This window comes from Myxocyprinus asiaticus, chromosome 40 (assembly GCF_019703515.2).
Source record: "Myxocyprinus asiaticus isolate MX2 ecotype Aquarium Trade chromosome 40, UBuf_Myxa_2, whole genome shotgun sequence".
Taxonomy (NCBI): domain Eukaryota; kingdom Metazoa; phylum Chordata; class Actinopteri; order Cypriniformes; family Catostomidae; genus Myxocyprinus; species Myxocyprinus asiaticus.
In genome coordinates, this window is record NC_059383.1 from 2,456,826 (window position 1) to 2,472,818 (window position 15,993).

Below are 15,993 nucleotides of genomic sequence, written 5' to 3' on the forward strand. Positions count from 1 at the left end.
GTTTCATTCACTCATTAACCCCTGTGTATATAATGCCCTGATTTCTACCCAGTCATTGTCAGTTGTTATGTGTTTCTCTCTCGTTAACTTCTTAAGCCTCACCTAGATCCTGCTCTTGTGATTTCCTTCGAAACACTGCAGAACAACTGACATACAAATGGATCTAGCGGAGTATTCCCGTCGTTTCTGAACCATTGCCTGCCTCACATATTTTGCGGACTCCCATCTCAAGTCAATATACCAGATTGGTTTAACAGCTCACCGATGGAGGGAATTGCCTGAGATGGTAGACTACACATGGAGGGAGAATGTGAGGTTAACCCAGGAAACTCTGGCTTCTGAGGATCCTCCTCTATCTATCCCGATCCCAGCTTCCGAGACTTCAACGCCTGAGTCCGCTCCACGCCATGTCACTACCAAGTCTGAGTCCACTCCACGCCATGTCACTACCAAGTCTGAGTCTGCTCCACGCCATGTCACCACCAAGCCTTCCGTGACTCCTTGCTCCAAACCTCCCGTGGCCCCTGTCTGCAAGTTGAATGATCTGCCAATGATGTCGGTGCGTAGGGCCATGAAGACCCTTCATCACAAATTGTCAGCGCCCACGCCGGCCACGGGCAACGAGCCAATGGCCACGCCGGCCACGGGCAATGGGCAACGAGCCAACGGCCATGCCAGCAACGGGCAACGAGCCAGCGGCCACGCCGGCCACGGGCAACGAGCCAACGCCCACGCCTGCCACGGCCAATGAGCCAACACCCACGGCCAACGAGCCAGCACCCACACCTGCCATGGCCAATGAGCCAACACCCACGCCTGCCATGGCCAATGAGCTGGAAGCCTCGTCCATCCCAGAGCCGGCGTTGCCAACTTCAGCCGTCTGGAGGAGTCATCTCTACCCATGCTCATGACCACAGTGGTCGTCCCAGAGTCTCTGCCAGTGTTCATGACCACAGAGGCTGTTCCCGAGTCTCTGCCAGTGTTCACGAGCACAGAGGCCGTTCCCGAGTCTCTGCCAGTGTTCACGAGCACAGAGGCCGTTCCCGAGTCTCTGCCAGTGTTCACGAGCACAGAGGCCGTTCCCGAGTCTCTGCCAGTGTTCACGAGCACAGAGGCCGTTCCCGAGTCTCTGCCAGTGTTCACGAGCACAGAGGCCGTTCCCGAGTCTCTGCCAGTGTTCACGAGCACAGAGGCCGTTCCCGAGTCTCTGCCAGTGTTCACGAGCACAGAGGCCGTTCCCGAGTCTCTGCCAGTGTTCACGAGCACAGAGGCCGTTCCCGAGTCTCTGCCAGTGTCCACGACCACAGAGGTCGTTTCCCAGTCATCCAGGACTCTTTCTCTCGAGCATCCCACGGCTTCGCCCTTCGAGCCTCCGACGGCTCCGCCTTCCATGGCTTCGCCCCTTGAGTCTGCCACGGCTTCGCCCCTCGAGCCTGCCACGGTTCCGCCTTCCATGGCTTTGCCCCTCGAGCCTCTCACGGCTCCGCCTTCCACGGCTCCAACTAGGCCTCCTGATCCAGTCGCTACTCTGAGGTGGTCTTCTGGGTCTCCTGGCCGTCTGCCTGATCTGCTCTGGTCTCCTGACCATTCACCTGATCTGCTCTACTCTCCTTGGTCTCATGGCCATCAGCCTGATCTGCTCTGGTCTCCTGGCTGTCCGCCTGATCTTCCTTGGTTCCTTGGCCGTCCGCCTGATCTGCTCTGGTCTCCTTGGTCTCTCGGCCGTCCGCCTGAGCTGCTCTGGTCTCATTGGTCTCCCGGCCTTCTGCTTGATCTGCTCTGGCCTCTTTAGTCTCTGACTCCATCTTGGCCCTGCCTCCCTTACCAGCCTTCCTTGGGCGTCAGGAGCCGCCCATTGGGGGTTTATGTCCTGATTCACTGTTTTGCTTTGTGTTTTGCCCGTCATCTGTTTCCCCTGGACTACACTTCCCATAATTCCTTGCCCTCATCACTGCCAGCTGTTCCCTATTGCTCTTACCTGTGTTTCATTCACTCATTAACCCCTGTGTATATAATGCCCTGATTTCTACCCAGTCATTGTCAGTTGTTATGTGTTTCTCTCCCGTTCATATGTATCGAGTTCCCATCGTGGTTGTTTTGTTTGTTTTATTCCCTAGTTATTAGTTCTGCCGTGTTCCAGAGTTTTCTATGTTAATTTGTACAACACTTTGTTTCTTTATTAAACTTCTTAAGAAGATCCTGCTCTTGTGATTTCCTTCTAAACATTACAAGTATGAAGGGCAGGACTTTCTGTTTTTCTGATCAGTGTATGATGGAGGAGTGGCCACGAAACCTGTTTGAAAACAGTCATTATTTTTGAATTTCCATTTGGTGACTAGTGATGCAGAGAAAAAATCATGGTGGACGTGGTGACGCCTGAGCGGATTAAATATTGATTTAATTTTTTCTGATTATCAATGGCAGGTCACTTTCTATTCTTGTGTATGTAGTATCACATTTTAGTCTGATGTGTATAACTGGTTCAAAACTTTGTTTAATTTTGTTTTCCAGATATATGGAATTATTGAACAGTTTTTCTTGGAAGTTCATAAAAGTACAATTACTTGAATTTTAAGAGGAAGGTGATAATAGTCAAATACTGAATGGTTTGTTCACCCAGGTCCATAATCCTCCTAGAACTTTTGTAAATCCCACATTTGTAGACTTAATGTTTTATCTTAATCAAATTATGGTACCAAATTAGAAAGCTGCCGTACAGGTTTTGAGAAGTGTACCCTGTAAAAACCTGTACCTGTGTCCTCAGGTTGCAAGGAAGACATTTCACTATGTTTGTGTTGCATTCTAATGCTGTTTGTATCTGCAGGTCACACCCAGTTTCATAAACAACCACACGCAGGACATTTCATGCACATCCTACAATGTCCAGTCTAATGCAAATATATATGCAAATGCAAACATGTATCAGACAACCAAATCGACAATATGCCTTTCACACAGTTATTAAAACTTGATTTATTCATCAGCTTTATAAAACTTTTTTAAAAATTCTGTGAGTAGCTCTGTCTTTAGCTCTTTGTTCCATGAACCTACACATTCAGCACAAATGACCAGAGCTGGAGTCAAGGCCAGACCCTCCTAGACCCAGTCCACTACCACATCTCTTAACATCCACACCCAGTTCAATACCAGATCACCTAAGACCCAGACCAAGACTAGACTCCCTAAAACCCAGATCTGATCCAAGACTAGACCCCTAAAGGCCCAGATCCAGAACAAGACCTGTCGGTATAAGAACTAGGCTGTTAATTTTAATTAACTGAAATAGAGGAAATTGTTAATTTATTGCATCATTAATTTTAAAAACTGAGCCACTTTTGTACAATGGCAAAGTGGCTGTTAAGAGCCATGGGGTTTCCTTTCCTTACTTCCTTTCCTCACTTCCTAGTTCCTCCCTCTTAGGAAACAAAAAAAAAAAAGATGCAAGGAAAGGAAATGAGGACGGAGGAATCGAAGCAAGATGGATTTGTAAAATGCAATTTCCTGCTCACGCCTAACTTCAAAGCACCGTCTCTGCACAGCTGCATTACCTTAGAGCGCTTGCCGTAAAGTTTGCCCAGTAAACACACAAACAGATAAATTGTATACCTTGAATGCACTCTATGTTGCTTTGGATAAAAAGTGTCTGCCAAATATGTAAATGTAATATAAATGTAATGTCATTACCCTCATTCATTCGATATTAGCAGAGACTAATATCGGGTCGCTTCAATTAAAGTGAATGGGAGAAACTGGAATACCCATTGGTCAATGGATGTGGAAAGGAAATCCCACCATTAAAGGTAAAATAGCCAGTCACCTTTTAGATACAGACATTGCATGCCAATGCAACTCGAGAATGCACATGCGCATTAGCTATACAGTACAAGCCGGGGAAATATTTTTTTTTAGCATGATCTGTGGTAAAGAAGCATAATTTATGATACCAGTGTTATCAGATTTACTTCTGATTTGAAATATGTTCTTTAATCAGAATCCTGACCAACCATTTTAGAGATTTTAGTCCCCATTCAAGTAGATAGGAGCTGCACTGCCATGCCGCTTGTTTACATAGAAAATAGCTGCCCAGGAGCATTCCAGAGATGGCTGCCAAGTGACCTGACTTGCTAAAAATACTTTGATATCAGTCATTTTGGATAAAAGCATCTGCTAAATGAATAAATGTTAAATGTATGAAAATGTAGTATTACATTACCTTTTTTCACCCTTTTTCTGGCCCTCTGTCTTAAACACTCTGTTTCTGTGTACTACTGCTTTAAGATATGACCAATGTTACGACTGGCTAACATAATTGCAGCGCAAACACCCCCAAGAATATTTTTCCAAGAATGAAAGAATGAAAACTTGCAAGCAATAACGAAATCCCCTAAAGCTCTCAGTCCATGCAATCATTAATAGCTATATGTCCTAATTTATGTGAAGCACACAATCAAACGACAACAGCTGTTTGACTGAAATAACGTTAGAAAACTGAACAAAATCATGACACAGTTTCTCCCTTAATATTTATCAGGCATACAAAATTTGTAATAACACTATATAAACACCGAAAATACAAGCTATGCATTTGAAGGATTAATAAATGTGTTTCACACTTTAAGTAGTGTTATAAGGGATGGTCGGCCCAGGGATTCCACTGTGTAGTCTCCCGGCTTCAATACGCATCCCGTGTCAGGAAATACAGGATGTTCGACGGGTGGGGAATCTCCCTCAAATTATTTGGTCGACCTGGGGAGGGGGTCTGACTCGATAAACATTCTTCAGGAAGTATTCAAATGAGCCCCTTTTCTATGTCACTATGGGGCCAATTTCAAAACAAGCCATTTTTGCAGACTGGAAACTATAAATGCTCTTTTTGAGCTGAAGAAGAAGCTTTGAGTTCTGATACTTACAGTATGTTTTATAGAACAATGATCTCTTAGATGTCAAAATATCAAGGAAATTTTGATTCCTCATGACATGATCCCTTTAAGTTCTCAGACCAAAAGAAAGTATAATGAGACCTAAAACAAAATCATGTTTCTGTGGTCTCGAGGGGTCTCGAGGGGTCTCAAGACCAAGATTCCAGCTCTGCAAATGACCTTGATGTGCTTGATGTTTTTTAATCATGGAGGGCTGCACACATTTATTTGTTTTATCACTGTGCACTGTTTTAAGTACAGTGTTCTCAGTGTTGGGGAGTAGCTAACTACATGTAGCGACATTACTAAATTAACTACATTTTTCAGTAGCTTGACACTAGCTCAGCTGCTTTTTAAACTACTTTTTCCAGCAAGTAGCGGTGTAGCATGACCAAACGCTACATCATGTTGGTCAGATTATAACTAATAGCATTCCTTATTGCGTAGAAGCCAAACTTTTACTGGCAAAACGTCTGACAATCTGGCAGCATATTTCTGTCTGCTGATCAGAATCAGGCAGCGTCATCCCAAACAAAAATAGTGAATTACCGCCATCTATTTGGATAAGAAGAGATTGTCTGATGGTTATGTAAAGCGAGCAACCACAGTTTGTTTACCTTTACAAGACATACAGGGGCAGGTAAATCTGAAAATGATAAAAGAACACCATTTTATTCTTCTATGTAACAAAGAATGTTTCAGACACTTTGTTCTTAACAGATCACACAACAGCATATTTACCTTTACTATTTTAAATCAAATAATTCAAAAAGTTATTATTGCCTTTTGAGGGATTTTGTTTCTGTTCTAAATATGTTTATTTCACTTCTCATCATCTGTGCGTTACTGGGAGCAGCGAGTGAATTATTATAATATTTATAAATATACAGTATATATTATTATAATAATTACTATCATGCAGAACTATTTGATTTCTCCATTTCTTAGCATTTAATTAACTATTATTTTCATGTAAAATAAATAAAATGATTGGTAAAAGAAATAATCTATGGTATGTATTATTATGCAACAATCTAGGATGACCATCCGTCCACTTTTTTTGGACCTGAACAAAGCAAACTAATATTTGTAGAGCAACCTCTGTTTGTGACCTGTAAAGCTGGCACTTGCATGTCAATGACAAAAATACAATGAGCATGAACCCAGGTGAGGGGAGACACAAGCCCTGAGTCTTTATTCACATATTATCCACACAAATATTATGTGACAAGAACAAAATATGGCAGCCCAAGGAGAGTTTGTCATAAAAATTTTATCTTTAGGGAAGTAGGCTACACCTGGCCACTGCAGGACTGAAAAGTGTGAAGTATAGTATAAAAATGATTTTTTAATGCATCTGATCTTTTTTGTTTTTATTTTATACTGTTGCCATTATTAACTGTATTAATGTTACTATTCATTAAATGTATTAAATACATTTAATATATTTAATTAAACACATTAAATGTATTTAATTAATACATTCATTAATAAATGTCATTAGTGTAAATGTTGTTATAAATATTATTGGTTTGATAGTAACAAATATATATATATATATATATATATATATATATATATATATATATATTGCCTTATTAAGTAGCTTCAGTGTAGCTAGCTTCTTTTTGATAGTAACTTGAAGTGTACCTAACTACTTTTTCAAAAGAGTAGCTTGACTGTAGCTTAACTACTTAAAATTACGAGTAGCTTGTAGCTTGTCAAACTACAGTTTCAAAGTAGCTTCTTCAACACTGAGTGTTCTTATTCAATTTCAAATTTCAAACTTTTTTCAGCTGGAAAATGGCGCTCGCAGGTCCATGATGGGCAACAGCTCCAAGCTGCTTTCATACTACCATGAAGATGCCAAGACAATGTACGAGGTGTTTCAGCGTGGGTTACATATAACTGGTGAGTGTCAGTCAAACACAAAGGGAACAGTCGGATCTAAACCTTTCAAATCCAGGCTGGTGTTGTATGTTGTGAAGAGCTGCTTAGAAATACATCAAAGACATTGTCACATATTATTTGAAATTCAGCCATTGCTTTCAGAGTTATATTTCATTTCAGATAAACCATCTTTAAATGTCCAGTGAAAAAATGAACTTTGGTCAGTACTTTGCATGTCAGTTAGATGGCCTCTTTCTAAGTGTGTGGTTCTTGGTCAGAATAAGCTGCTGAGTGGACCAAATTTTATGCAGATTTGTTTTTGATACCTTGCTGACACATCTTATGTTTTTGATCAGGTGATGGGCCATTTCTAGGCTCCAGACTCCCCAATCAGCCCTACAAATGGCTGTCTTACAAAGATGTGAGTATGGAAATTAAGTCTAGCATTTCTAATTACATTTTTGCATTTAACTGACAATTTTGTACAGTGTATTCAGGATGTCAGCCCTGGGAATCAAACCCACAGCTTTGGCATTGTTAGCACCATGCTCTACCAGTTGAGCTGCAGGAATTCTGTAGAAACTGACTGGCTTCATTGAATTCTGATTGTATCTCCTGCAGGTCTTCAGCAGGGCGGAGCATTTGGGGTCTGGTTTGCTGTCTCAGGGTTGTCAGCCCAATACTGATCAGTTCATTGGGGTGTTTGCACAGAACAGGCCAGAGGTAAATGAAACAAAATCATAAACATGCCAGAGTTCAAAGCCATAAAAGGAAAAGTCATGAACTTCTCTTTTTATTCCCTCCATGTCTCAGTGGATCATTTCTGAACTGGCATGCTACACATTTTCAATGGTGGTGGTGCCACTTTATGATACTCTTGGACCTGACGCTATACGGTATATCATTAACACAGGTAAGACACATGTAGCCCTTACATACCCTCTAAAGCTTCAGTGTGTAATTTCTGTGCCACAAGTACTGCCGAACGGAATTGCAAAATTAAACATTTCAAACAGTTTTTAAAATAACCCCTTGTCTGCTGTAGTACTTAATTCCACCAATCAAAAGGTCTGGCTCAAAATTACTGCCATATTAAAGGAGCTGTAAGTGATTTTAGCCATTCTGGAATTTCCACCAGACAGAAAATTAAATAAATCAATCTTCAGCTTTTAAATACAGGATCACACTAATCTCACCCAGGGCAACTAAAACAATAAACCCATGTCATAACATAAAATGACATAATTAACATTGAAACATAACTATAACCCCCAATTACTTTTAAATGTTAATTAATAACACCCCCAAACAGTCCCCAAAACCTGCACAGACATATCCCATTAATTACGCAAAGACAACAGCCAATAGCAAGTCCCCAAGCATGAACAACAACAGACGTTACAGGATATTCCTGGTAAGGACTATAATTTTACGTTTTTGCACCTGACATTCATTTAAATAGGTGAATGTGTCATTTTGCCCTTTGCACTAAGAAAAGTGAAAAAAGTGCAGACGTCTGATTGGTCTACCACTGATCTACAAAAACCCCTGACCATGAATGAAAGTGGACAACAGCGCGCTGGCTTAAGGAGACCGTTTTTGACTAATATTTATGTAGACAAATAACTGGTCAGTCACCGTGATTTTGATGATCTTGGAAGCTGGTCTGGTAAAAATTGGTCATATTGACTGCAGAATGTTGTTGTGATGACGTACAACCAGCCCAGTTTTGGACCCCACACTTAAAAACTGGTTCTGGTGCCGATACTACCAGACTTATCCATACCCCCTCCAAATACCTGCACTTCAAACACATGCACACACACACACAGACACACTTGGAGACCGCTGTATTAGAGCAGATGGAGGCTGGGGGTTCCCCTGAGTGTTTCGCTGTCCAACCATGGGCGTTTCATGGGAGCAGGAGACTGTACCTGCACTTATTTGTATGGGCAGAATGTCTTATTTGCAAAACAAATTATCTGACTGTGGCCTGTTGACATCTTTTTGCTGCTGTTTACCGAGCCTAGGGCTGTAACAGAAGCAGGTGTGATATTTCATGGTACCTATTTCAGTGATATCTGACAGGTACAGTAATAAGGACGTTTCCTGCATGTCATTAAAAAAACAAAAAACAAACAAAAAAAAAAACACTTACAGCACATTTAAAACAAGAAAACACCCTAAGCATGTTTTATGCAACAACATACTTGCAGTGCATTGGTCAGCATTTGCACCAGCATACTTGAGGAGAATATGTTTCTGGCTTTAAACTACATTAATCTTTATTAATTTGGCAAATACTTTTATCCAAAGAGAATTACAGTGCATTCAAGGTACACATTTGATCTCTGTGCACTCCCTTAGAATCAAACCCATGACATTTGCATTGCTATAGTCATCATATCATGCATAATCTTGAACAGAGGAATGAGACTACAGGCCAGTTGCATAAATCTGTTTTAGAAGAGTCGTACAAGTTAGTTGTCTAATTTTTTCCTTTCTGGTCTTAAAGGAATGTTCCAGGTTCAGTACAAGTTAAGCTCAATCGACAGCATTTGTGGCGTAATGTTGATTACCACAAAAATTAATCTAGACTCATTCCTCCTTTTTAAAATAAGCAAAAGTTGAGTTTACAGTAAGCCACTTACAATAGAAGTGAATGGGGACAATGAAAGTGAATGGGGAGGGTTTAAAAAGAAATGTGAAGCTTATAATTTTATGAAAGCACTTGTATTAGTTCTTCTGTTAAAACTTGAGTATTATTTGAGCTGTAAAGTTGTTTAAATCATCATTTGTACAATCATTTTAGGGTTTTAGGGTCATGGTAACAAAGTTGTAAAACTGGCAATAACATTACAGAGAAAAGGTTTGTAAGTGATTGTATCGGGAGCGTATCTATATACCCAGGGTCCTAAGTTCCCCAGTTCAATATTTTGTTAACACATATTAACCCTCTGTAACAAGATTCAAATGGGAAAGGAGGAGGCGGGAACCAGCTGAACAGTCAAAATAATATTTAATTTAAACAAAAAGGCACACAACACAAACACACATGGCAGCTGCATGTGGCCCTCTCTCTCTCCCGAACTGCCGCGCTCCGCTGCACATATCCCTCTCCTCGGCTGATTAGCCCAATTGCCGCCCTCCTCCTCGTCACACCCTCCTATTGTGTTCGGGTCAAGTTAAACCCGTTTAACCCGCTTGACCCGTTTCAAGTTCAAATATTTCATAAATAATATCCAGTTTGTTTTTTTTATTATTGGAACAAGGCTTCAAAGCAGTTATACAAACACAACAAAATCAATGGTGAACACTATATTGGGTAAAATTAATTGTTTTTTAAGTGTTTTGTGGTGAATTAAAAAAGATACAAAGGTATGCAAAAGGTACGTGCCCCTTTCTAGCACAATACGAGGGTTAAGTAAACTTTTCAAAAGGTTTTATGTTGTCAGGGACTCATTTTCCCAGGGCACTGTTCAACTCCATGCTATGTTCCCTGAACATGCCCACACATACAAACAACCATTCTGATTTTCTGATATAAGTTAATAATATCTGCAATTATGTTTGTGCATCATTTGGTTCAAATTACTGTAGATTCCCATAATAACACATTCAAGGCTACATTCCACTGGGGAAGAATGACAATCTACAGTATACACTGACAGGCAGGATCTAATTATTATGATTTTTATTTGAACATCAGCATAAACAATAGTCAAATGTATGCACCAAAATGAAAAATAAAAAAGGCCATACTGTAGCCAATAAAAATAAAATAAAAAATAAAAAAATAAATAAAAACATGATGCCGGACAAATGTTGGGGTAGAATGAAAATAATAACCTGATAGGCAGGATCTCATTATTGTAATGGTATTGTAATGTATACACCAAACTGAAGAAATGCCATACTGTAGCCTATAAAACACAGAACATAGGGAACATAGGACCCTTTGTCATGTGTTCATTATGTGCCGTATGAATCTGGGGAGCATAGGATCCTGGGAACATAGGAATAACTCTACTGTATCACACTAAAATCACGTTTACACGCATATCCTTTTTGTCTTGTGGCTAATCTTTTGAAACAGTGAGTATATTAACATTCAAAAATTGTTAATGTTGATTGTCAAAAATGGCAGTCAACATTATGCCACAAATGCTGTCGATTGAGCTTAACTTGTGTTGAACCCGGAACATTCCTTTCAGCCAAAAATTTTAATTCTGTCATAATTTACTCACTCTCATGTAAATTAATGTAAAAAGTACTCCATGCAATTTGTGTATCATATTGCATCATAAATTCTCATACATCTTCATATGAGAAATGTTAGCTTAGTACTTAGCACAACATAAGTTCTCACGTGAATCTGAATGTGACTGTGAAGAAGCTTCTCTCATAGCACTCATTAACACGCAATGAACGTCATGATTTTCATTGAAAAATGACGTTGTATGACTTCAGAAAACGTTGTATGACTTCATGATGCATGAACATTCATAAAAGAGAGTTGAAAATTGAAAAAATGAAATTCTCTCATCATTCACTCCTCATGCCATCCCAGATGTGTATGACTTTCTTTTTACTACATAACACAAATTATGATTTTTAGAAAAATATCTCAGCTCAGTAGGTCCAAGTGCAAAGTCCAATTAGCACATAAAGGCATCATGAAAGTAATCCATATGACTCCAGTGTTTTAATCCATATTTTCAAAAGTGATATGATAGGTGTGGGTGAGAAACAAATCAATATTTAAGTACTTTTTTGCTTGAAATGTTTCTCCCTGCCCAGTAGGGGGTGGTATGCATGAAGAGTGTCAATCAACAAAAACCCAAGAAGAAGAATGTGACAGTGATCCACACCTATCATATCACTTCTGAAGATATGGATTTAACCACTGGAGTCTTATGGATTACTTTTATTGTGACTTATGTGATTTTTGGAGCTTCAGAATTTTGGCACCCATTCACTTTCATTGTATGGACCAAAAGAGCTGAGAAATTCTTCTAAAAATCTTCATTTGTGTTCAGCAGATTAAAGAAAGTCACACATCTGGGAAGGCATAAGGGTGAGTAAATGATGAGAGAATTTTCATTTTTGGGCAGGGGTGTAAAGTAATTGAGCAAAAATACTTAAGTATTATATTTAAGTATATTTATTTTGTGGGATTTGTACTTTACTTGAGTGCAATTTAAACAGAATACTTGTACTTTTACTTAATTACATTTCCAAAGAAAAAATAGTATTTTTTAAACTTGATTTAAACTTGAAACGTACTCACATTTTGAAGATAATTTTCTTTCTTCTTCCTGGACTAAAGCCACCCTTTTACTGCATCCAACAAACGACAGACTGACAAACGGCAGAATGTCGCAGTGTAGTTATTGTAACATGATTCTTTGACCAGGTTGCGAATGCCACTGGGGCAGAAATATGACAGTAAAAAGGCGACTTTCAAACCAATCGAATTTAACAACATCCTCTCTCCTCTCTTGATTTCATTCTAGCTATGAAAAAAGTAACTTTTTAATTTTTTATGACTTAAGTACAATTTAATGTGAATACTTTTTTACTTTCACTCAAGTATGTTTTTGGCGAGATACTTGGACTTTTAACTGAGTAAACTTTTCTCTCAGTATCCATACTTTCACTTAAGTATAATTTCGGAGTACTTTTTACACCCCTGTTTTTGGGTGAACAATCCCTTTAACACCCAACGAATGTCAAGATTTTCATTGAAAAATGATGTTGTATGACTTCAGAAGACATTAATATAATGCATGAGCCACATGGCCACTGCATACACATATTGTCACATCAACTGCCATTGTATTCAGAAGGCTGATCAGAATATATAATTTATTTATTTTTTACCTTTTGTGTTCCACATAAGCAGATTGATCTCACAGTGAAATCGTAAAACAGTAGATTGACTTTTCTTTAGCTAAAATCGGTCTGTGTTTACCAAAATGAGAAACACTGCCCCTAGTAGCTAAGCGGTAAGTGTTGTTGGGCGTATGGGCAAGTGTGAACTGTTTTCACTGGGTTTGCTGGGTGTAATGTCCACTGAGGGCTGCCAAACGCAAGTTGTGAAGTGAAATGTTTTTAGCTCTATGATGTAATACAGTGAAGAGGAATGCATGTTTTATAAACTGAACCCCCAAGCCCCTAACCTAAACCTAACCTAGTGGAGTAAAAATGATAGAGGGAAAAATGCAACCTCCAAATCGCACTCTTCACTGATGAATGCTAATGTGATTACTTCCTGGTTGCAATGCTGACGCACTTCCAGTCGCACCACAGGGAAAAGTAAACACACTGGAGCCGATGCAAAAACGTCTGATAGGAAATACCGCTTGTGAGTGAGTCTGAATACTGTGGCCAATACTAGGGTACAAGAAGTCAACATTTTGATGATCTGAGAAACCAACAGATTCACAACATTAACTTTCTCTGTTTTTGTGGTCCACGCCTTGTGTTTTTTACTATAGTATTTACTTTGTAATTGCTCAATTTACTCAATAAAATCGATTTGGCAGCATTGTTTTAATATGCACAGGTTTTCTTTGAGGGAAAACTGTCAGCCATTTTATTTGAAGTTGTTGTTGTGTTCTTCTTTTCCTACAATGCAATGCAAATTACACTGTAATGCTGAAGACAGACATGAGCTTGTTTTATGCAACAGACTTATTGTTTTAACAGACTATGCAACAGAGTTATTGTCTTAAGTCAATGGCTATGTTTAAACAACCGGCCCCATTTCTCCATGTGTGCTTTGTTTCAGCTGAAATCTCCACAGTGATCTGTGATAAAACAGAGAAAGCCAAGGTACTCCTGGGAAATATTGAGAGAGGAGAGACGCCAGGTTTGAAGAGCATCATCCTCATGGACGCTTTTGACTCTCAGCTCGTGGAGGAAGGACAGAAGTGTGGAGTTCATATCCAGGCCCTGACAGATGTCGAGGTGGGCATGTGGTCCAGAAACAATCCTGCAGCTTAAACAACAGTGTTTCTCCATGATTTTTTATGACTTTAACTTACGTACGACTTACAACCCTACACAAGATAGTTTTATCTGTTAGTTTAGTCTGATTTAATGTTAGTAACTAATAATAAATGTCACAGCTGTTGATTCTCCCTTAAAGCACCTTTTTGCAAACTGTGTGCATATGTACTGTAATAGTATACAACAGAAGGACATGGTACAAAGCATATGCACAATGCATATTTGAGGGTTGTATTCAGCTCTGTGGACTTCCTTGGTAGTATATCATGAAAATCTGTCTGAGAAAAGAAAAAATCAGACATGCTCAAGCTTGCCTCATAGAGCTCTTGAATCTTTACATTTGCTACAAAGCATAGGCCTATTTTCTATTCCAACAACCAATAACCTCTGTTCATTACTGCTGTTTACTTTCTAATAACCATGGAGAGTACATTGTTGCATCTGAATTTGTGAATATTGTGTACAAATTTTCAGAATAATTTGAATATTGTGGGGGTTGAATAATAACACAAGATGTTGTTTGTTTGTTGTCATCTTCAGGCTTTAGGTAGGGAGCACTGTAGGAAGCCAGTGGTAAGTGTGGAACTAGTTCTTCACTACTAATTTTTGAATGAAATTGAAACAGACCACACTTGTCATACAGGTCACTGACAATTATTTTAAGAGCAGTCCTGGTTTAGACTCTTTTTCTGGACTGTTTTCACAAAGCAGTCAGCTTTCAAATGTATTCAGTTATGCTGAAAAATGAAAGAATGACAAACTATGGAATTCAGCTGGTATTTCGTTTCCTTTTTTTTTTTTTTTTTTTTTTTTTGGTAATTGAGAATGCCTTTAGTCAGCTTATTTGTGTTTGTTTATTAGTGTAAACATGTTCAAATTAAAAGGTAGCCTTTTGTGTTTGGATAGGGCTTATATGTAATGTTGTTTAAGTAGTTGTATACATTTTATCCTACTATTGTCAGTCTTCATTCAATTATTAAAGAGTAATTTTTGTTCAATTGAATTTCTGTAAATGTATTCATAGAAAACAAATGTGTTATCGTTAAAGGATAAGGAGACAGTAATGATAAACATCTTGTTTGTTCTTAGTGTCACTCAAACAGTTGCAGAGACCACACTGCTGCCCACTGTAACACATGGCATCCAGTTTTGCTGTAAATGCACATAATGTGCCTTTTAAACATTCTTGTTTAAATCTTTATAGTCAATGTGGTCTGTTTGGTCAGATCTGTGTGCATATTGAATAGCACAAAATGTGTCTTCATTTATTAATTAAACAATTTCTAATCATATAGCAGGTTTTTGACTGTTATGGACTGGCCACCTGTTCAGGGTGTTCCCTGCCCTGAAAATGGGTAAATGAATCGATGGATGACAGTCTTTTTAAGTTCTGCCTGCAATGAATCAATGTTTATGTAGTAGTTTATCCAGCGTCCACCGAGTTAGCCTCATATCTCCCACAAACAGATTCAGACATACTGAGCTTTCGATCAAAACACCAAAGCTGAACAGTTCATAAAATACTCAATGTATTTTTATCCTGTTAAGCAACAACTACTGACTGCACAATAAATGCATGAACACTTTCATATGTTTGTTCTAACAGCCACCTCGACCTGACGACCTGTCCATTGTCTGCTTCACCAGCGGCACCACAGGTAAGACAATATCTCTATGTTTTTATCCTACTTATTTTTAAGGCAACCAAATCCAGTTCCACAAAAAATTCTATCACAGAATGAATTGAATAATAAAGAGTGGTTTCTTTTATGTATGCAACCCACTGAACTGTTGGCCTGCACTGCACTAGTCGCACAAATAAACAGATCCACTCATGCGCATCAGTGGGTCACAATGCATGGTACTTCTTACACTAAAAACTGTGATGTAGTTTGGTCTGTTTTTCTTTCTTTTTTTTTTTTTTTACTTTTTGCTTTCAGAGCAATATATTGTGTCAACGAGGGTTTCTAATCGCAAGCACTATTTTGAAATGGCAATTGTGCATATTGTTTTTTGTGGGGTGTTCAATATGGCATAGTGTTTAGGCTAACAAAAATAAATCAAAAATAGCACTTCATGAGAAAAAGCCAATCCCTGCTGTAAGGAATATTTTCAGCACCTTGTTGATTTCAGCGCCACGAAGAATTTAGTGTGTCCAGGGGGCAAAGGG

General features: G+C 39.1%; 1 protein-coding gene across 1 annotated transcript in view; it reads left to right on the forward strand.

The window, feature by feature from the left end:
* acsl6 (acyl-CoA synthetase long chain family member 6) overlaps positions 1-15,993 on the forward strand; it is a 60,812-nt gene that overhangs the window by 16,777 nt on the left and 28,042 nt on the right. Inside the window, exons 3-9 of the mRNA XM_051680584.1 lie at positions 6,716-6,830; positions 7,166-7,230; positions 7,431-7,532; positions 7,623-7,722; positions 13,603-13,781; positions 14,364-14,396; positions 15,430-15,481. Of these exons, the coding sequence (XP_051536544.1) occupies positions 6,716-6,830; positions 7,166-7,230; positions 7,431-7,532; positions 7,623-7,722; positions 13,603-13,781; positions 14,364-14,396; positions 15,430-15,481 (646 nt within the window). The remainder of the gene's footprint in view (positions 1-6,715; positions 6,831-7,165; positions 7,231-7,430; positions 7,533-7,622; positions 7,723-13,602; positions 13,782-14,363; positions 14,397-15,429; positions 15,482-15,993) is intronic.